This window comes from Bactrocera oleae, chromosome 4 (genome assembly GCF_042242935.1).
Source record: "Bactrocera oleae isolate idBacOlea1 chromosome 4, idBacOlea1, whole genome shotgun sequence".
Classification (NCBI taxonomy): domain Eukaryota; kingdom Metazoa; phylum Arthropoda; class Insecta; order Diptera; family Tephritidae; genus Bactrocera; species Bactrocera oleae.
The window spans coordinates 64,587,979-64,611,694 of record NC_091538.1 but is presented as its reverse complement, the minus strand read 5'-3'; the positions used below and the strand labels follow the sequence as shown (position 1 = coordinate 64,611,694).

The 23,716-nt window shown below is 29.9% G+C and overlaps 1 protein-coding gene across 3 annotated transcripts; it reads right to left on the bottom strand.

The window, feature by feature from the left end:
• On the bottom strand, window positions 1–23,709 carry Prip (aquaporin prip). 3 transcript variants are annotated; one of them, XM_036369972.2, is made up of 7 exons: window positions 23,510–23,709; window positions 7,107–7,265; window positions 6,259–6,362; window positions 3,089–3,232; window positions 2,846–2,993; window positions 1,524–1,807; window positions 1–1,005 (listed from the first exon to the last, which is right to left on the bottom strand). In XM_036369972.2, the coding sequence occupies exons 2-7, from the start codon at window positions 7,195–7,197 to the stop codon at window positions 991–993; spliced, it is 786 nt and encodes a 261-aa protein (XP_036225865.1). In that variant the 5' UTR covers window positions 7,198–7,265; window positions 23,510–23,709; the 3' UTR covers window positions 1–990. The 3 variants fall into 3 exon arrangements, with proteins under 3 accessions (XP_036225865.1, XP_036225860.1, XP_069964004.1); XM_036369967.2 differs by having other exon boundaries at window positions 1–962; window positions 23,510–23,708; XM_070107903.1 differs by lacking the exon at window positions 1–1,005 and having other exon boundaries at window positions 1,056–1,807.
• Between the last annotated feature and the right edge of the window lie 7 nt (window positions 23,710–23,716).

Here is a 23,716-nt window from a genome sequence, read left to right as displayed (position 1 = left end):
TTTTTATTTAATTTTTTTATAATTTTTTATTGAAAGCAATTTGACTTCAACAAACCTCTTTCTTCGACTTAATTAGTACTTTATCATAATTATAATATTTTCTTTTGTTAGTTTGTTGTTGTTAAATAATCGAATATCGATATAATCGCAGTTTTATGTTGTTGCAAAAATACTCTTTTGTATATAGGCACTTATGTATTACTCATATAAATTGTAAGTTTTCGAACTTTTAAACTTTTACATACTTATAAAAATAAAATACACAAAAATCTGAGAAGTTTAGTTATAAAGACATAAATAAAATTACAACAAAAATGTATATGAGTGTAGAAATTGCTAAAAGCTAGCAGAAAGTCGCCATTTACATAAATAATTACATTAATGTTTGAGTACAATTGCAAGAGCGGAGGAAGTAGACAATACTAAAAGTTATCGATAAATACATATGCATATGCTATATAGATTGTAGATATGTAAATACTGCATTATGCCTATATTTTCAGTGTTACAATTGCTTTGTTCCGGACTATGTTATGTTGAAGTTCCACTTTGTTGCCGGTTATTTTTGTTGTTACCTGTCATTTTTAACGTTGTGCGATGATTCGTTGTTGCAGCTGTAGCAATTTATTGCTGTTCACTTTTCTTGTTTTTTGATTTACAACTAAATGTTGAATATATATCTGGCATGCAACAGGTTGTGGCGAAAATGAAAAATTTGTGTGTATGTATGCAATATTTGCAATTTTTTTTCGTAGAATTTTCCATATTGCTTTTCTTTCATTTTTGTTGTAGTTTTTGGTTTTTGTGGACATACATTTTTATATAAATATAAATATTGGAACGCAGCTCAACGCGATTTAATCATTACTTTTGTTTTGACACCTATTAATTTCATTTATTTGTGTTGTTTGTATGTATAATTGTATTTAAGCGTAATCACGTGCGCTATCCAGTTTTCTCATCTGTATTTTAAGAAAGGTGAGACACGTTTTAATAGACAAAAATCTATGATATAAATAAATAAGATAAGCGAATTAAGCAAATGAGATCAGCAGTTAAAGAAGTATGCACAAAAGTATGTTTATGTATGTATTATGATTTGGCATTCGTAAGTATTATATATAATATATATGTACATATGTATGTAGTATGTGATATGTGGCAAGATGCTGTGCATAGCGTTAGAGAAGTGTTGTGTGTCGTGTGATAGCAGCAAATAAGCTCTTTAAATCATACAATATTAATGAACTATATACATATATACATATGTTTTCGGAATTCCAGCATTCGATTGTTCGGCTCGCATTATATATAATACCTATATACATAATGACTTGTTATATAATCTAAATATGCAAGCAGCATTATTGATTTTTCTACTCAACTCTTCGCTTATCCGCTCAATCAAACACTCGGAATTCATCTATTGTTTTTGTATATGTATTTTTTTTTTTGTTTTGTTTTTTTTTTTTTTTTTGTTTTTAGTAGAAATCTGAGTCTTTCCAGGTTTTAACAACGCTCACCTCACGCTCATCAGCGTGTGTCCGATATTTCTCGGACACCTCAATCACTTTAACACTGGTCTGCATAAGTGGCTTTTCTAGCACTTGTGTGTAGATGAGCGCTGCCGCGATGCCACCTAAAATGGGTCCAACCCAGTACACCCAGTGTGCATCCCAATTGTCGACAGCGAAGGCCGTGCCCAAAGTACGTGCTGGATTCATGCTGGCACCGGTATAACGAATTGTGCCCAAGTGACCGAGTGTTACGGAGAGACCAATAGCGAGTGGAGCAGTGTAGCGGGAGTCTGGAATATGTAAAATGACAGTCATAAATTTTAAATATTTTTACTCTTGGATAAAAACGTAAATTATCTTAATCTGGGCTCCCTATTTCGTATCTTTGTTAAATATATGTATTTGTAACACCCAGAAGAAAATGATCAGAGTGACGAGCTGAGTTGATTTAACCCTGTCCGTCTGTCTGCCCCTTTGTCTGTATATAGATAGGTTATCTCCACTAAATTTGGCAACGATTATTTTTCAAAAAACCCTTACAATCCAGCATATAGCTGTCATACAAACTGACCTTTAAGAATGAAGTCATGAAATGGAAAACTTTTTTATTTGTGAATGGTATTAAACACAGTTTGACCGAAGTCAATGTCTATTTCTTGTTCTCCCAATCTTAGTGTGAAATAGTTGGAAACTCTATACTAATTTATTGAAATGAAAAAATTATATATCTACGTTTTAACAGTTGAGCAAGTTTATAAATTAAGAAAGGCAACGAAAAACGCTAATATTTTGTTATCATTTCTGATTTTACATTGTTGTGTGGCAACCCTTTCCAAGAGAAACATTGGTGTTAACCATTCATTTATCTTCGAATTATGCGATCGTAGTAATGTTAACAGTATTAATTTTGTTTTTTTCTCTTCATTATTCAACGAACGTGTATATAAAATTAAATTGACAACCCGGAATTGGAGTTACCACTGTTGCAACCTTGTCAGAAAGCTGTTTTCAAATTTGATAATTTATTATATTTTAGTAGAGAGTAAATAGGGTAAAATATTCCAGGAAATATTTATAGTTAAAGTTGATATTCATGCCCAATAAATAAGCTATGGAGGAGCATGCAACCAAATTGACCATAATTAAAGGTAAGATGAGGAGCGGTATACCTCGGAAAACTGCCGAAGACATCTTATGTTTGCAGTAGAAAGTAATCGAAAGTTGATCATTAATATATAATTTAGTATCATTTTACCATAAACAAACTAGTCACCCGAACTTTTAGTCCCAACCTCAAATATTTGAAATATAATCTAAATCAACTTCACCTGGTTTATGAGCATCACAAGCACCAAATACGGTGAGCACCAACACTAGACCCAAAAAGAATTCAATACCGAGACCCTGTAGCTCGGTAATATTTGGTGATAGATGTGTATGACCCAAGCCATTGTAGTAAACCTCATCGATGAGGGTCTGAAAAACAGCGAAAATGTCATGTTTAATTAAGTCAAATCAAAATTAATAATTGGTAATTACGTAGAATAAACAGCAAAGCAAAATATACGTACACGAATGGCTGCCGTGCCGGCTATGGAACCCAAACATTGGAATATGATATAGAACACGGCACGTAAAACGCTTACACGTCCCGCCACCAGCAAACCAACTGTGACGGCAGGATTTACGTGTCCACCGCTTATATTGCCAATAACCTAAAAATTTAAAAAATTGTTGAAATAATAAAAATTTACAATTATATATAAATATATATTGAAAATATATGCACATTTTATTTTACAAGTATGCGTTTGTAATAGGAGTGTGCGTACTTGTTTATCATCTCCACTAATACAAGTATGTACTAAATGACAATAATATAATATTAAGTAATTATAGTGCTTTTGGATAGACATGCTTCGAGTAGTATATAAACAAAAACATATATATGTATTTGTATATATAATATTTGTACTTGTGATTTTGCATTTCATGTAACTAAACTTTGTAATTCGCTCGCCGTCCATTTTCACTTAATTACATTTTAATTTCTGAATTCGCTACTAAAAATTGTGGCATTCTAAGTTTTGATTTATGTAGAAATGCAGCAAAATATATCTGAGAAACTAATTTGCCGCCATTTATATTATTTATAATGTATGGATATTAGGGTGGAGCGAAAACATTTTTTTTTAACGATAACATGCACCTTTAAGCGTTAAAATAAATTTTGAACCAAAAACCGACATACTCGGTAATTTTTATATACATGTAAAGAGTTTAAACCAAAAAAAATTTTTCTTGTCCAACAAAAATTTTTTTACTTTAAAACTGAGTTTCTAGATGTTAAAAAAATTTTTTTTTGTACAAAAAATTGTTTTTTCTGTAATCTACAGATTTTTACCACAGGCTAAGTAAAAAAAAAAAATTTTCGCTCCACCCTAATGTATGCGATGTATGAATATATATAATATATAAGTACATTTACTTGTTTGTGTAGTAATTTTTGTTGTGGCCGTAATGGACCGCATCAATTTTTGGCGAGCCGCAGAAAAGTAAAATTACACGAGACATTGAACATATGCATATAATACATATAAACGAGGTGTGTCCTTGAAGCACATCTGAAATGCGCTTTTCGGTATGGCCTTCAGCTCTTTCTTTGATTCTGACTTGATTTCATCAATTGTGGCAAAACGCTTACCTTTCATTGGTTTCCCCAGTTTTGGGAATAGGAAAAAGTCGCAGGGAGCCAAATCTGGTGGTTTGAGCATACCCGGATCGTTGTTAACGTCATTCAACAACTCCTGAGCGATACTAATGCGACATTGCTTCTGCTCAAAATTTAGCAAGTTCGGAACAAACTTCGCTGCCATACGTTACATGCCCAAAACATTTGAGAAAATTAAATGACATGAGACGATTGATATGCCAATATCCTTTTCAAATTCTCTAATAGTGATTCGACGATTTTCAAGAACACTTTTTTCACTGTTTCGATGTCTTCTTAGCTTGTGGGCTTGGTCGCATCTCCAGGATGCTAATCGTCATCAACATCTTCTCGGTCTTCTGTAAAACGCTTGTACCACTTATAAAGACATTTTTCAGACAAAGTGGACTCATTGAATGCAACAGTCAACATTTCAAGTACGTTGGAGCAATTTATTCCATTTTTAACGCAAAATTTAATACATATTCTTTGATTCATTTCTTTCAAATGTCAAAAATCGGAGAGCACACAAAAACGTAACCAATCTTTTCTGTTGTCAAAAACAAACTCCTAATCGAAGTTGGCTCCTAATGCAAGTACAGGATAAACATACTCGTATGTGTCCGATTACAATAAAAACCAAATATCGATAATCGGATGTACGCAACCGTCGAAAAATCAAAATTCACCGTTTCCTTTGAATACACCTCGTATATGGTATACATACATACATATATATATACATATATAATATGACAAACAAGGCCGAAATTTTCAGATTTTTCTGTCTATATTTTTAGTCAACACCACTTGCAAGTAAGTAGTAGAATTTGTTAGTTTTAAAAAGTCCAAGTTTTCTATAGTTAAGCGGACAAGTTCCACGAGAATAACTTCACTATCGAAAAAAACTGTTAAGGAAAAGATCATTACATATAGCCCTTCATAAGTATAATGACATATATATAATATATAGATATCGCTCATATAATGACCAAGGGCACGGAACTAGAATATAAAGAAAAATCCTTGCTTTCACCACAATCGGATCTATATACAGTACCGACAGGTATTTATATATGACTAAGGACTGTTACTAAATCAACATTCTCTAAAACTATTCAAAGAATGTTTGATGCTGTTGCAACAAAAAATAAAAATAAATGTAAAAAGTATTTTTGCGATAGATACTTCACCTCCGAACAAAAGTTAATCCGCAAATATCTCCATTTTGGATTCCGTAACATTTACAGTAATTACATTTCCAATTTGTTCGAGAGATTGTGCCAGAAATTAAAGATGTATTTCTCCGTTTTTCGAAATTTGCCTTTGAAATCGAAATTTTTCACTTCGAAGTTCGAAGTTGGATTTTAAGGGATCAATAAAATGAAGATTTAGCATTCAGCATTTTAAGCTATTTCTCCACCGAAAGATATAAAAAAGTTAGTATGTATTGAACGTTTTCGCATTTGAAACCAAATAGGTAAAATCAATAAAAAAAACACTTTGGCTATTAATTTTTTTTTTCAAAAATAGTCTAACTTCTATTGGATATATTTTACCATAATTTTGTGGCATGTAAGCCCAAAGGAGTAACTTTGACCAAAATAAATAGTCATTAACATTTCAATGATTTATGCTGCTATTCGTAAAAAGTATTTGGAACAAGGAAAACAAGCAAACAACATTATGAACTTATTTTTACGGTAAAATGTATAGGTATGCATGTATGTATAGATGATTTAACATACATTACCAATTTACTCTCAAGCATAGCTAGACAGCAAACCATTTAAGGATATGCAAGTGAGTGACATCGAAAAAATTCTAGCAAACCAAATTTGTACCTGTATCGTTGTTTTTAATTTTTTCTTAATTTTTTAGTATTTTTCTAACAACAAAATCAAAGAAACAATCAACAGTAATAAAATCAATATCTAACTAAGAGTCAATTTATGCACACACACTCGGTACAGCTACCTATATCTAATTCATTAATTGGCGACTGATTGTCATTGTAATTTTTATGCTTACCGTTATCGCTATGAAAACCGCCAGGCCGAAAGCGAACGCCTTAAACGTACCATCCTCGGGTTGGGTACACGCTCCGCACGCAAAGAAATTCAATAGGAAATTACCTAAAAGTTAATATGTTGTTTTTATTAAAAAAAATATTAATTTTTGATAAGAAATAATAGTTTTTTATAATTTATTTTATATACCATTATTGTGAAACAAAAAAATTTCTTTTACATCTAATTAAATAAAACTAAAATATATATTTTTTCTAATAAGTACAAAAAATTTAAAATAAAATAAAAATAATCACGTAGGTACACATTTTATCAAGAACAATTATTTTTAATTAAAAATTATTATTTATTAATAAAAAACAATTTTTTATAAAAAATGCAAAGAAGGAAATTGCTTAAAAGTTGTTTATAAATAAAAAAATAATAATTTGAAATTGCTTAAAAGTTGTTTATAAATAAAAAAATAATAATTTTTTTTATTACATTTTTATTGTGAAAAAATGTTTTATTTGAAATCTATTAAATACCACAAAAATATTTTTTTTTGATTAATTTATCAAACAAATACCAAAAATTAAAAAAAAAAAATAAAAGTAACAATGTAGGTATAAATTTGATCAAGAAAAATTATTTGTAATTAAAAATTATTATTTATTTAATAAAATTTTTCATAAAAGTTTTTTTTTAATAAAAAATTATTTTGATAAATTATTTTTTATTTACAATGTTTTATACATTTTTTGAAATTATTACATCTTTAACGTTGAATATAATATATTTTTTTTTTTTGCATTAAATTAGATGAAATTTAAATATTTTCATTTTTTAAGCTTTGCAAGGAGCATTTACCCAGAAATTCCGCTATGAGCGCCTGCCAAAGGCGATGCTGCTTTGACTTTAGCTCATCTACGCCCAGTGAGTATTCAAATTTTGCTGGCATGGCTGGTTATTTGCTAGAATGAAGTACTTTTTTGTTAGCAGTTAACTTCCGGCAGTGATTTTCTCTTACTGTAATTAAAAAAACATAAAAAGAAATTATATACAATTTATGTAAAAAATAGAAAAAGAGGAAAAATTTTAAAATAATAAAAAAGTTTACAAGTTTTTGTATTTTTAAACAAATTGTTAAAGTGATAATAATTATATGCATAAGCGCTTCCTAATGAATCGGTAATATGTATAACAAAAAGCGCTACTTAAAATGGCAAACAAACTAATAAACTTGACTGTTGGTCGGCTGTTCATATATACATACATATACATACATAAAAACAAAAACACACGCTGAGTTTGTTCATAATTTTCTATGCAGTGTCTATCACCAAATTTGTATGCACAAACTTTTATTGCCGTGTTAATTACCAAGACGAGACGATTCGACGCCTTCAATACATATTTGCATATCGCCACACTAGTATTTATAGCAATGCTTATAACCAGGCGTGACTTACATTTAGCGGTTCAGCTACCTATATCTAAATAAGCAACTGTCAATCGGCTGTATATTTTATGCAAAAGACAGTCAACAATATGTGAGCGTGTCAGTTTTGTCACTTGCTGGGTCCACTATAGTGTCTCCACTACGGTTTGGCTTATGGCTGTCTGCACGACATAAAATCGCACATAAACACTTTGCCGCCTACTTGCCCATTCATATTTATTGCATTCAACGACTTTTGCGAATGTGTCGTCTTGCAACGCTCTTGCCAATTGTGCAAGTTTAGCTGCAGAAATGCATAATTTTCGTTTTGTTTTTGCAAATGTGTCTAAATTTTACAGTTCACTTTGATTTGCATACACAATTTTCACTAGACAAGGCTGCCGTTCATTTCAGTTGATCGTCGCACATCAAAAGCACAGTCAGTAATAAGTAGCAAATGAATTTTCACTGCATTCACTACACTTGAAAAATGATTTTTACTACAAATAACAACTTTTATGAATAGATCGTAAAAATATTAATTTCAAATTGTATACATTTTTTTTTACACCAAGAATTAAACAAAATTTTCAGAAAAATGGTAACCCTTCACTCAGAAGAAACGAATAAACTTAGTTTTATAATAAGTTTGCATTCCATTGCAACATACAAGTATGTATCTTATAAATTTATAAGTTTTCAAAAACTCTCCCTTAATACCTGGAAAAGTCGCTGTTCAGGAAAATCTTGACTTTTTTAGAAAGTACATTTAATACCAATATATATAGGAGAGAACAGTATTTAAAAGCCTCTAAGGAAGCATAAAAGATATACAAATGATTAATCCGGAATAGGCATACTTCTCCCAGGCACAAAAGCAACTTAACACTTTCTTTCAGGCATATCTCTTGGAATTTTTATTAGTTTCCAATTGGCAAATCCAAAAGTTTCTAGTAGAATGAGAAAGAGCAAGGTAAGCAAGAGTAGGATAATCATGGTTCTCGGCTATGCAGATACTCTGATAAAAGATGACAATGAAAAGACGATAGTATTGACCTGAAAACCGGCATAGGCTTCGATCAACTGTCGAACTAAACAATCCCTATAAATTTTGCACTACATTCAGCATGAATGAATAAAAACTAATTTTAAGATATTACTGATGGACGAAAATAGATTCCTTAAATGAAGTAACATTTAAACAAGTGCGTGTAAAGACTTGATTATTAAAGTTGGGTATTATAATAAATCTAGTCAACAAAACAAAAATGGTATTTATATATCATTTATATATCATTTAAGGGTTAGATTAGATTCAATCGCTGATGCTCAAGAAGCAAATCGACTTGGGCCATTAACAAAGTCCTTTGCGAAGCTAGAAAGTATAACTGCTATAATCAGATCTTACCGATCTTGTCGACAAAGCGCCTTCAGGCTAAAGCAAATCTGCTTAGGCGTTCTATTGCTATTCTCATCAACTAGGAGGATATCTAAAAGTGTGTCCCAGTTGCTGAAGCCTTAATCTTGCAAAGGCGGAACAATCAAGCAGAAAGTGTTGATATGTTTCTACCTCGTAGTCTTCCAAACAATTTTTACAACTGAAACACTTTAAGATACTTAACCTTAACACATGGACACCGATCGAGCAATGACCAATTAGAACCCCTAAAACTAGCAAAAGGCTGGCCTTACCGAGGATTAGTAGTTCACTAAACCTTTTGCGATCCACTTTAGGCCGAAAGAATCTTGCGACAACGCTAGAATTAATATTAGTCCAGCGCTGGCCAAGTTTCGCGAACGCCAGATATCCAGAAGTAGAACGCACGAAGAAAGCGAAGCTCCGACCCCTTCCTATTATATTGAGAGCTGAGCTAAGTTGCCTTTTGGTGTCGGTTACTGAGCTCAAGACTAATATCGCCGCTCTACTATTAGAGTTGATATATATATGATGATAGATCTATTGATCTACCTTAATGGTAGAAACCTCGGCTTGAAAAATGGTACAGTATTTAGAAAATCTAAAAATATTGTTGATAGATAGTTCTTTCCTACTTTTCTATTAGAATTCTTCCTCCAACCTTCACCCGAGCTTTGACATATCCGTGAAGCAGGTCACTGCCCCCTTTCGCGGCCACACCCCTTCCGGCAATATGCAGAATGGCATTCAATAAAAAAAGTTGACCCGATAGTAACAAAAGCAAAGTTTCAACGATTTCATGTCATTTAAAATACCGATGCCACCCTAGCATTTTCATATGGCAAATCAAGTTTTAAAAACATGTATTCTTCTCTTCGCTTCAATCTAAACTAGTGGTTTTACCACTTTCGAATGGCGAACAAAACTTTTTTCTTGAAGGTGTGAGAGATGATAATTATTAAAAAATAATTTTTCTATCCTTTCAAACAGAACTGCTACTTCTGTAGACTAGCGCTAGCGTGACGTCAGTAAAACATCTAGTTTTTGTAACTGATAAGTACTTAGGTTGTAGCGAAGCGTAGCACAATAATCCCCTACAGGTTCACTTGCCAAATGTTCTTAGTAAATTAATGGAGCAATTATTCATGATAATATGACTAACAATTCGAAATATTTTTTTGTGTAAAATATTCAAAAAAAAACTCATTCCGTCTAGCAAAGTTCATTTAAACAAAAAATATTACAGTATGATATTATAGTTTAAAAATCATAAATCAAAACTACTATATTGAAAAACATAAAATTTTTAGATATACTAAATTGTTGCCAATGACCCATATAATCTTATATACACACAGATATGTATCAACATTTACTTTTAGTATGCAATACTTATGTGGCACAACACACAAGATTTGAGTTAATGATCTCAACTAGATTTGAATGCTGCAACAAAGTGAATTATGTCATATATTTTAATTTAAATCAACACATCAGTGGCAATGTTTCCATTTCCACACAAACTTTTTATAAGGCGTACAAGATTTTAGGCGTTACAACAACGGCGCGCCAAAACAAAACGACATAAAATAGAAACAGAAAAAATGAAATCATCTCAAGAACATTTCATGAGCAATACAACAAAAGTGAATAACAAGAAAACAAGTTTTCCTCGTCTCAAATGTTTGGCTATTTTTAGTATTTTAACGCAACTCTCGGTCATTTCTAATTACTTACAGTTTTTACATACTTACAAACTTACATATGTATAGATGTACATATAAGTAAAATTAATTAAGTTTTGTGCTTTTGAATTTGAGTTAAAATTTTTTTTTCTTGTTATGGTTTTTATTGACAAAAATTTATAGGCGCAAATGTCAGCTTTTTCGCAATTTTCTTTTACTTTTTCACCTCTCTTATTGTTTACGGTACTTAAGGGGCTAAACATATAGTATAATAGTCAAACTATTTACACTCAAAATTAAGCAAAAACCAAAATTAAAAAAATTTAATAAACAAAAAAAGTTTATTTTATAACATCATCAGCTGTGGCTTACCTCATTCGCTCATAAGTTTAATTCTTCATTAAATCAATTTAGAGTGAGTATTTGCTTTTGTTGGCATTTTATGAGTCATTCGTTTGTTTTTATTCTTCTTGATATGAATGAAACCGAAACTAAAAGCCATAAAAGCATTTTGCTGCTGATACGTTTAATTCAAGTGAGAAGTAGAAGCCGCAGCTGTTGTTTTGTATACACAAATGTTGCTGACACAAATACACCGCTTTTGGCTCTATTGTTCAGTGGCGCGCGCACGCATGCGCCAAAAAGGTTATTTTCCCATTTAGGTGTCAAATAAGAATGTTGAACAACACTTTTTAATAGATAGTAATAAAAATAAAATGACTATTTTTTTTTAATTAATAGTTTGACAAAATTATGGGCGATCATTTCAATAAAAATAAAACTATTGGTTCATAAAATGTTGTCATTGTTGTTTCCATGAAAATTACTTTAAGCCAATGTTTATGATATAAACAGGTTATAAAAGTAATAATTAGTTGTTCATTACTTTGTTATGGTTTTCTGTGTGTATAATGAAGTTTTTAAGAAATAGTGGATTCTTGCAATTCCCGACGTCTAGTGGAGTATAAATAGCAACGAATTTGTCCGAAGAAGTTCACATTCTAATGCCGGTATTGACTGTCGACAATTTAGATTCCATATATCCGCTATGAACAAAACTTCAAGACTGGGTTTCTTCAAATAACTTAATATTAGTTCTACAATTTTTAAGATCATTTTAGTATTAAGTTGATACTGGGTATTACCAGATAAGGATCACGTTTACAGATATTAATTTCTAGGGCATTTAATTACGAATTTCTTATTTTTGAACCATTTTAGAAGGAAGCTTATGACATAAATTAATAATTGTAGTGGTGCAAATTTATCAAATTCAGCTTCCTTTATTTACCATCTGATTAAATTTGACTAGAACTGCGCGCACAAAAGGAATCGATAAAATTAGTTTTCTAGGTTGGTACAACGTTTTCTTTATGTTCGTGTTAACATCGAAAAAGTTATAGAAACAGTGCTTGAAAATCATTGTGTTGGCATCAGAGAGATGGCAGAATATCTCAACATATCTTATGGCTCGACACAACACATTATGGTTAATGTTTTAGGTATGATGCGGTATGCTAGACTTTTACCAAAATACCTGAATCCTTTTGGCTCAAAAGAAGCCTATTTTGAAGGCGATTATTGTGTGAAAACGTATGTTTTGCTTGTCAGTTCGGATTGTTGATCACATGTTAGAATATGTTGTGTAACGATTGATAGTGAGATGTAACAATCTTAACCTAATGCCCTAAGCACCAGTCTTCTCGAACAGTCATTCTTGTTGTTGATATATTATGTTCATTTCTACTATCGGTTGAATAAATAATTACTTTCGTCTCATAAATAATAAATGCGTTTTTACTACATAGCATAGTCTTATCTTAACCCAAGTACTCGATACACATGGCAACATAAGGGCAACTCATTTCATTAATGTATTATGAAAAATAGGTTGGAGGTTATTTAGATTAAAATAGAGCTAAGTTCCCGCTGTTGCAATGGTTAATAGCCGCACCTTATGGTACGTAAGATAATTTATTTTTTATTTAAAATTAAAATGTGCAAATGCTGCAAATGAAAGGAAAATGCTGACCTTGTCTTAATTAGATAATTAGAACGAGCAACTACCACCATATATATATTTTTTATTATTATTCTTTTTCAGAATGACGCCAGCGTTTGTTTCATTTTTTTGCACATGATGTCATGGAACTGAATAACAGTGATAATTAATTTGTATGAATTTTAATATATTAAAGAAACATTTATTCATATATTAATTGTTAAGACTCATGTTATGTCATTTGGTTCGCGTGAGCAATACATGAACAATAACAAAGTTAGTGCTACACAGAACCTTTATAAAAAATAGGATTGCCACTAATACACCCTCATTGGATTTATCGTCGAGACTTTTTTCCATTTTGTTGTAGTTGTAGGAAGCATTTCAATATTAGTCTCAAATATGTTGAAGTCTTCCAAATTTACTGACTATATTTAAAGGTGAATAAATATCTACAAATGTTTCTAATTAAAGCACCACTGGTATTTTGAAGTATCACCGACATTTTTACATGATTCATATTATCGCATTACAATAATTATTCATAATATTTGATTAAATTATAATTTCTCACCACTGCAAAGCTGGTAGAGCAAAGTGGAAATGCCATTCAAATATCTCACGTAGACAGCCAATTAAATAAATATGGTAAAAATCCGAGGGTACATGTATATGTCAGATCAAATTTACATTGTTTCACCTTTTCATTGAATCAGGCTGTAAATGCGCGCGTAATTGTTGTAATGATCGCAATTACAACTCGTGATTAATTAGCTTAAGAGGAGGCAATACTATAAACTATGAATGAATGCACTCGAGGAAAACACTTTGTGCTAAGGCTCTAAGTGTTATAATTGAGTATATGCGGGTTTATTAAATAAAGTGGTTATTACGAAAAAGAAATACGTGTATGTAATAGGAAATTCGCGATATTGAATGAATGTGCTAAAAGCGTATCCATTAGTGGTGTGAAGTTCACGAAGTATTACAGAAAGTCAATATTGCCGTTTTTTAGCAATTTTAATTGGTGCGGAAATGTACTACAAAGACAAAAGAATATACATGTACATATATACATGCATATACATATATACGGAAATATCTTAATAATTCTTAATAATTAAATTAAATACTTAATAAATTAAAATTATAGAAATTTAACCAAAAAATAAATTATTAAAAATATTAAATATATAATAAAGAAGATTATAAATAAAATTACTACTGAAATTATAATTTTAAAAACAACTGAACCAAAATATAATAGAGATCAGAACTGAATTTGCAGTCGTAATTGAAACTTTTAAGAATGAAATTGCAACTAAAATTAAAATTAAAATCGAAAAAAATTTAATGAAATTAAATAAAAATTAAAACAAAAATTACCACTGAAATAAAAAATTAAATAAAACCAACTAAATTAACATTGCAAATTAACTAAAAAATAGCAATTGTAATTAAAATTAATGATGAATTAAAATTAAAATTACAGCTAAGAATTAATTAATTATTAATGAAATTAAAATTAATATTGAAATAAAACCTAAATCAACATTAAATTTAAAATTACAAGTAAAATTAATATTCTTAATAAAATTTAAACTGCCATTAATTAAAAATTAAAGTTAAACTTGCAACTAATATTAAAAATTAAATTAAATTATATAAAATAAATTTGAATAAAATTGAAATATACTTAATTACAAAATTAAAATTTCAGCTAAAGTCAAAATTGCAATTGAAATCAAAATTAAAATTGATATAAAATTAAACTTAAAATTACAACAAAAATTAAAATTAAAATGTAACTAAGTTCAACAATATTACAATTAATAAAATTTAAAATTGCCATTGGAATAAAAATTTAAAAAAAATTGCACTGAAATTAAATATAAATTAAAAGTAAAATTGTAGTCAAAATCAAAATTGAAATTAAAATTATAGCGGGTTTTTTTAGGGCGTTGTACTATATAAATTCTCTCAAAATTATATTGACTGCCCAGACCAATATTAGCTTCAAAATATCAAACCCTTCACCACAAAATCAGCAATCGCGGGAACTCTGATTATGCCTTTTGACATTTCGCTCTCTTTAGGAAAAAAATTCGAAATTAGCTTTTAATGTGCTTATAATTGGCCTTCTACACGGAAAAGGTCAATAAACTGCTCTATCCGCCGCAAAATGTTGCAATATGTTTCACTTTCAGCAAATAGTACATTCACTGCCAGTCGTATTATAAGTTGAGGCAATTATTTTCGCATTCACTTGCACTAACAATTTTTAGCACTGATCTCATGGCAATTATGACTGTGACTAAAATAATTTTTAAATCATTGTTTGTCTTAATTAATATGTAAATTATTCGATTTTTTGTTATTCAAAATGCATTTCAATATGCTCATACATACACAACCATATATATATATACATATAGGTATGTTCAAGCGCAACGACTTTTCAAAAGAAAAAACAATCGCACAAAACAACGTGAAATTAAAAATCACTGAATATATGCAAACATGCACTAGATATATATTAAAGTGTGTGTGTACTTAAAATTTTGTTTAGAAATTGCATACACGCAATCGTAACGCACGAGCTAGATTGTTAATGAATTTTTGTATTGTATTGTTGAAAAAAATGTATGGCAGAATGATAAAAATGTTGCCCACACAAGTTAATTTGTAACAAACAGTGTAATGCACACATAGCTTGTAAATGTGTGCTTGTATATGTAACATAAAAGTATATAAACGAATGACATATCGAATGCCAGACTTGTTTGGGATACTTGTTGCCCGCTCAACTTTTTGTGCACATAAATGTTTCAATTTTTATGATCCACAATTGAATTTGCCATTCAATATCAATTTTTGTTACATACGCTCATACATATGCATATATTGTCATATAGAGATATGTGATATCACAGATATAATATATTTGCGAACAAAAGTAAGAGCTAAACAACAATAACATATATGTATATGTACTATATAGATATATAAATATTTATCAGCTATGATGAAAAAAAGTAAAAGTATCTACAACAAAGTAATTAAGAACTATGAAGAAAAACAAAAGACGTAATCGCAATTGACATTTGTGTCGCGCTTTATGAGTTTAGCTTATTGAGAAGCAGGAGCTCATTTCATATCAATTCAAGTGATTGATGTTAAAATAAGGTAAATAAAAGCAAAAAAACTGCTACTGATAAATATTTGTTACTTGAAGCGTAACTCAGTAGTTGGATGGAGCGAATATACATACGCCTCCATGATGAGTTAAGCTGCGCAAGCGCACATATTTTCTACATATAACGGATTTATATGAAGAAAAAGAGATAAGCCGTAATTTTAGTAGGAGAAGAAAGAAAAAGTTGCTAATAGCCTAATATGGATATCAAGTACTTTTATGCTTATAATGTACAAATATGCTTTGAACAAACACTATACAGAGAATATTTAAGAGGTTGTTTCGCAGCACTTGAGTGACCTAATGGCACATATTTTTTTCTACGAGGGCAAGCCTAAATCTGTGTAGAAACGATCCATATTAGGTTTGGATAAAAAGTATCGATATATTGAACTACTTTTGATAAACGTACGTTATTCACTCGAAGAAGTCATTCAAGACAAAAGTGCGACAAATTATGTTATGTCAAACATAAGCTGCCTTCGATTCGCCAAGTGTTACTATCCAGCGAATCAAACAAACTATACCAGATGCTGACGTATGCACAATATGATTCTTTCTTTGTGGAAAATAAATTTTTTTCGCGTTAAAAAATGTTGCTATAACTCTATATTTTTATACTCTCGCAACATGTTGCTACAGAGTACAATAGTTTTTTTCTATATATTGCTATAATTGATTTAAAGTCTAATGTTTTAAAAATACAAGAAAAAAAATTGTATTTTCATTTATCAATCAAACCATTCACAATAGTAGAACTGATCTAAAATATGTAAAACAAAACTTGATTGCATTTAAGATAGCGGCTATACCACTTTAATGAGGAATCCGCATATTCTCTTGTAGGTATTTTAACCCGAAAATTTTGTGGTTGCTTATGCATATATTTTTTTTTACAAGCGATTCCAAGCCAACAGAGAAATGCCAAATTTAAGACAGCTATAGTGAATACTTTTGGCAATTTATTCTGCAGATAATTTATTATTAGCACCACTTTACGATGTTTTGTTATAAAAACCAAACTTTTTTTCAAAAACAGCAATATGAGATCTCTTCTTTAAGAGAATCTGCAACGATAACGACTTGAGCTGTGTTGACCACTCAGAACACACTAAAAGGTAGAAAATGTATATACCACTAGAGCCGGAAGGGTAATTTATTTGAAGTAAATATTAAGAGCTAATCAATAAGTTGGTCATAGCCAAAGCGACTTTAAAAAGTATAAAAACTAATCAAAGCTAAAGAGAAAATCACATGAAATAAAGTTTGAAAGAAATTTCCGCTGTTCCTCTAAGAAATAGCTTTTAAATAAAAAAATAGAAATTAGAAATGGCGTTTCATTTCACTGAAAAATTAAATAGATTGCAATGTTAAAATCAAAAGAATAACACGCTTTTCTTTATTTTTTTTTTTTGCCATTTAGCATCCACACACAACTTTGAATAGCTTTTTTGTGACAATCATCGCAATATTTATAAGCAATTACAAATCACGTTCAATTTTATATTCATTTATTGAGTAATCGATCAGTCAATCACTTATTTTTGACAAGCCGTTAAATATAATATCATAGAGCTTACTACCCTTTCGGTACAGTAGGTATGCACGTACGAGTATATGTGTTATTTATAAGGTATATACTTGTACATAAGTAATGGCCCCGTAGTGAATAATCAAACTAGTCCATACATATACTAATTCACAGCTAGAAAATCCTGAATGAAAGGGAACCGTCAGAAAAACATCAGGCTTGAACTCATTATAGAAAGATTTATGAATATGTTATTTTATTTAAATTTTTATATTAATGTGGGAAGAAATGTGGTAATCTGAGTTTTTCTAATAAATTTGAATTAACATTTTATATTATATTTATTTTCATATTTATTACTTATTAAATCAAAACTAGATGTTGTTTTTCCTTCACAAAGAAATAAATAATTTTTGCCTACTTCGAACTATGAACTAACTTCCAAATGGCTATTTGAAAATATAACAGTTGGCTGTATGGAAACTAGTCCGTAGAGTAGTTTGTAACTAGTTGAGCAGGCTGTTTTATATATAACATATATTGGCAGGTTAATATACATGACATATATGTATGTATAAAGGCGTATGTTATTTATATGGCCACATAAATGGGTTTATGTGCGTTTAATTGCCCATATAAAATATTTTATACGCATTTATAAGCTATTTATTGAAATGGCGTTATAGAATTCCGTAGTATTTCGTATTTTTTTTTTGCACATATGCAAATTTTCTAGATTTATAAAAGTTATCAAAACGTGACTAAACTTTTTATGAGTTAAGTAATAAATAACAGCAAATCATACACTTTATTATTATTTTGCAATAAAATATAAAGAGAAGAATTTAACCGCTCTTTGAAGTTATTTTAAAATCATTTTTTTTTCTAGTTATTTAAAAAAAATTCTAACTATTTAATTAAATTTTAATGTAGGAAATTATGTTATATTCGGATTGTTATATAATTAACAAAAATTATTAATTTGAATGTATAAATTTGTTAGTTGCCGCAGATATAATATCCACTCTTCCTCTATATATGCATTTTCAACTTTCTTTTTGATATTGAACAAGTTGTTGAAAGTGATTTGTGTGTTTGTTTTTGATAACAAAGATATCAATTCGCAAATACACCTTTGAGCTTAGTTCAGTATTTGTCTATTACTTCCAAATGTACACAGCCTTAAATAACTTACTTTTAGACACATGAAAGGAGTGACATTAATACATTTTGACAAATTTATAACAAAACTTATCGCTAAAAAAAATAAATGGAATTGTAATGCAAAGATAATGCAATTAAAATGTAAGTGCACAAGTTACTTATGTACGTGAAATAAAAGAACGCGTTCGCTAAAGTGTAATAGTCTCCATAAATAATACAATAATATTTTATATACATATTAAGAATTTAGAATTCTCTTTGAGTCTTTGAAATTAAGAAAGCATACAAGATTTGTTTAGATTAAAGTACAGTTACATTAAAATGTGTTGAGAGACTATTAAACAAGACTATATATAACGTATTCGATTTTCGTAAATGTTGACATTATCTTTTCCTTCATCATAATTATTCATCCTTATATGTATGGTTATTCATCATAGCTTCAAAAGCTTTAAAACCTCAACCATTTGTGGAAACATATCTTTTTGTCAAAATTGCGGTTTCTTTAAGTTCATTGCATTGTTCATTTCAGCCAAAAATAAATGTTTTACGAATCTTGTGGCATGCTCATAAAATTTGTGGTTGCTTATATCATTTTTGCATATATACATATGTGTGCATACCCATAAATATAATATTATTCATATATATGTCTACAATTAAGTTAAACTTTGTGAAAAATTTTACTTAAAAATGCCGCCACATCAATCCACTATTCCACGCTTTGAACTTGCTTGCTTGGTTATAAACAAATTAGTAGAGGACTGTGAAACTCATTTGTTCTCATTGAGTTCTCATTAACACTTCTACGCCTTGTAGCAACCGACAACAGTATTAAGCAATGTATAATGACACGCTGGACACGCTTCTCCATAGTGATAATGTCTTCATACGAATTCTAAATTTAAATTTATTTATAATGTCACCATACATATGGATATATATAATATAAATGATGTGTACATATTTAAATGATAAAGAAAATTTAAAATTAAATTTAAATTATTTTTGCGGTACATATTTCGAAGAGGCTAGCTGTATCATTAAAATTTCCAATAATTTAAAATCTTTATCACTCAAAGTATTGAAACCTCAAATGGACGAGGAGAGTGTTATAAAAGATTTTATGTTTATGAGCTATTATATATAATATTTAATATTTTATGAGATTTCAACGTGGCGTTCTTTAATCTTAAACCCGGTTCCTCATTTTCTTACACTTCTTATACCCTGTATAGGGTATATTAAGTTTTCTACGTAGTTTGCAACACAACAATTTTATTAAGTACAAGTGATCAGTGTAACGAGCTGAATCGATTTAGCCACGTCCGTTTGTCCATCTGTATACACGTAAAATAGTCCCTAAGTTTTCAAGATATCGATCTTAATATTTGTCGAAATCGCCGATAGACGATGACTATAGCATATAGCTGAAACACAAACTGATCGATCAAAATCAAGTTCTTGTATAAAAAACTTTTTATTTGACAAGATGTCTTCACGAAATTTGGTATGGATTTGCATTCAAGGCAACGCTACAATCTCCGAAGCTAATGTTAAGATCGGACTGCTATAGCGTATTGCTGTCATACAAACTGAATAGTCAAAATCAAGACAAAGCTCTTTTTATACCTTTTATGCTATAAGAAACGCACCTGTGAAGGGTATTATAGCTTCGGTGCAGTCGAAGTAAATGATCTTTCTTGCTCTTATTTCATTGAACCAATTACTTAAGCAACTCTCCCACCAATATGGCACATGTACAGTTGTCTCAAAGAGGTGCCTCCGACATCCGACCGCTTGCCACGCGGTAGTAGTCACGCGAAATTCAAAGATAAGCTTTTATTGAATTTCTATATAAACACAAGCGTGCACATTTGAACATGTGTGGTATATGATACCGACTTGCTCCTTAGCTGCACCTATTTGATAATAAAAATCCAATTTTTTCAACCGCAGAGATATGTACCATGTACATATGTATGGCAATATGAGCACACATTCGACGTCATGCGAAACAGAAATTAATACAATAACAAGAAAAAACGTAATACCCTTTACAGATACAAAGGTTCCTTACAATAACTTGATTCCGATCTAATTTCGTGAAATCCAAATGAGCAGCTTTTTAGTGAGAAAAGGACAGGTGCAAAATTTCAGCTAAAAACTGAGGAATTAGTTTGCATATATACAGACAGATGGACAGACAGACGGACATGGCTAAATCAACTCAGCTCATCATGCTGATCATTTATGTATATTTTTTATAGGGACCCCGACGTTTCCTTATTGGTGTTACAAACTTCGTGGCAAATTTAACATACTCTGTTCAGGGTATAATGATAAGAAAGTCTTTAACAATTGTACAAATATTGAATATTACTTGCAAATATGAATGGCTAAATATTGAATTAGCTTTAATAACAAATAAACACAAAAAAAACCTGCGATTAAAAAATTTTTTTGTGGTGCGAAAAATACCTGATTAATTAAAATATTTTTCTATTATACTAACATACAGTACCGATATAATAAAAATTAATTTTTTTCTACGACTCTTCAAACATTTTTCAGAAAAGTAGAATTCATAATATTTTTCTTTCGTCACGAATTTTGAGTTGATGTGTTTTATTATTAAATTTGTCTTATGCTCGGTTTAGACTTGTACGAACACCAGCTCGTACCTTCGAAAACATATTTTGTAGTTTTGATAAAGAATATTTATTTTAAATTCTTCTTTTTTTTTAATTTTGTAAAAATTTTGGAGTTCCCATATCCCCTTATTGGTTCAAGTTCAATCAGAATTTCTATATAAATAATAAATATAATTTTCTTATTTTCTTCACTATTTGCAGCCTAAAAGCAAGGTATGTACCCTTGCAGCATATTTTTGTTTAAACAACATAAAATATACTCCAAGTAAATTTGAACAATCTTTGGCCGAATGCAAAACTGCATTCCTGACATAAGCGATGTAATTGTATGAACGTTTCGTTACAAGAAATGTATGACCTAACCTATTTGTAGTGTTCACTTTTCTTTTAGCCCAAAAATATGAAGAAGTTCCAGTTTTAATACGAAAATTATATTAAAAGATAATGACAACTTTTAGCCAGAATTTATTACTTGAAACAACGTCTCGAGAATATTCCTAGTTTATTATCAAACATGATTTTTTCGAAGTATTTATAAGGCAATTATAGATAGAACCAAAAGCAAGTTTTAGGACAGTGTAGAGATACAAGTTTTAAATTGAAGAGCTCACCCAATGTCTTCACTTTTTACTATTATTTCTTTGTTTAAAACAAAACATCGAGGAACAATATGTCAGATCGCCAGCAACTAACTGAACGCATTTTGATGATGAAAATTCTAAATTAATGTATTAAAAATTTCCATTTGAAATTGATAAAGTTTCCTAATAATAAAGGATTTGTAAGGACTTTTAATTGTTGTTGGGTTGGGTCAACCAATTTATCAGGCAACAATGCGTTAGAACTAGTACTAGTTCCTTTTTCAAGTAAGAAGTGTCTATTCGAGCTCCCCTACTTTTAATTATAATACGCGTTTTTATACCCTGAACAGTGTCTATTAATTTTGCCAAGAAATTTGTAACATGAATGTAACGGAGAATGGAAAACCCTATTAAATACATATAAATGTGTATGGGTCATTCTATCGAAAATTTACATTAAACAATTTTTTTTCATACAAAATATTATTTTTGTGTTTTTTGAGGCAAAATATTGGACACGTATTTTTTATTTCGACTCAATATGCTAAATTTTAGAGTTATGAATTTTCAAAATTTCAACTTTTGAAAAAAGTACCTTTAAACATTTGTATGCAAACTTTCTTATTTAATAATATATATTCACAAATTTGGCATGGATTACTGTGACGGTACGATCTTCGAAGAAATTAATCGGACCACTATAGCATATAGCTGCCATACAAATCTTTAGGAATCCTGCCACCGAAGTTAACGTTTTTTCTTCTTTTTACAAAAACTTAGATGCATTCAAATTATTTTCTATTGCAGGTTTTTATGAGCTAAAACAAACAACACTAATGATTTTGTTTGCTTATTGGTTAGAATAAGTCATTCCTTTTTGTTAATTGCAAACATTGTAAAATTCATAAAAATGCTAAACATCTAAAAATTAATTGTGCAAACGTGATTTTAAATTAAGACATGCCAAAGCGTGTTTATAAAACAAAATATTAAAGATTTTTATGAAATCGCACAACATTCCTAGAATTGTTTCAAAGCACTTGAAATATTCTACCAAAAATAACACAGCTGTGCTTTTTATCAGCGCTTTGCGAGATTATCTAATCGAAAAAGTAAACCAGTAACTACTTCCAGTTTAAATTAAGTTGGATCGGGTAAATAACAATTCATATGCGCTTGTGTATTTGCTGATAAAAAAACATTAATATAACACTTGAAAAATACAAAAAAAAACCTAAAACATGTCGATAAAATAGCCAATCTAAAAATCTTGGTAATCAGAATTTGTATGGCAATAAGGAACTGTTGATCGATTAGCGGTTTATTACCACATATATTTGTATGTTTGTATGTATATATATATATGTACATATATACACTAAAACATAACTGCAATGAAAATATGTGGGAAAATAAAAAAAGAACAAAAATTATAAAAAAAAAGAGTTCTCGCTCAATATTTATGTAGTAATTACAGTACACAGTACAAGTACAACAATTACACTCGTTTCACAAATATTTTTTATTTATTTAAATTTAAACTACTTCAAGCACTTATCGTATACTAATTAAAATTTCAAATTAACGGGATTTTCTTTGTACCTTTGCGACGATTATTAGCTTATTATAGGCTTTGCAGAAAACACACGCACGACTTCACGTAAAGTCTTATTGATATAAAATAAAATCGAAATTTAATTCGCCGCTGCTGGAGGATTTATTCAACTAACACCACCTGTTGATCCGCTGAGTGTTTCTTGGCGTTGTGTGCGCTTTAACGTTTAAACAAATACTACACAGTAATGAAAA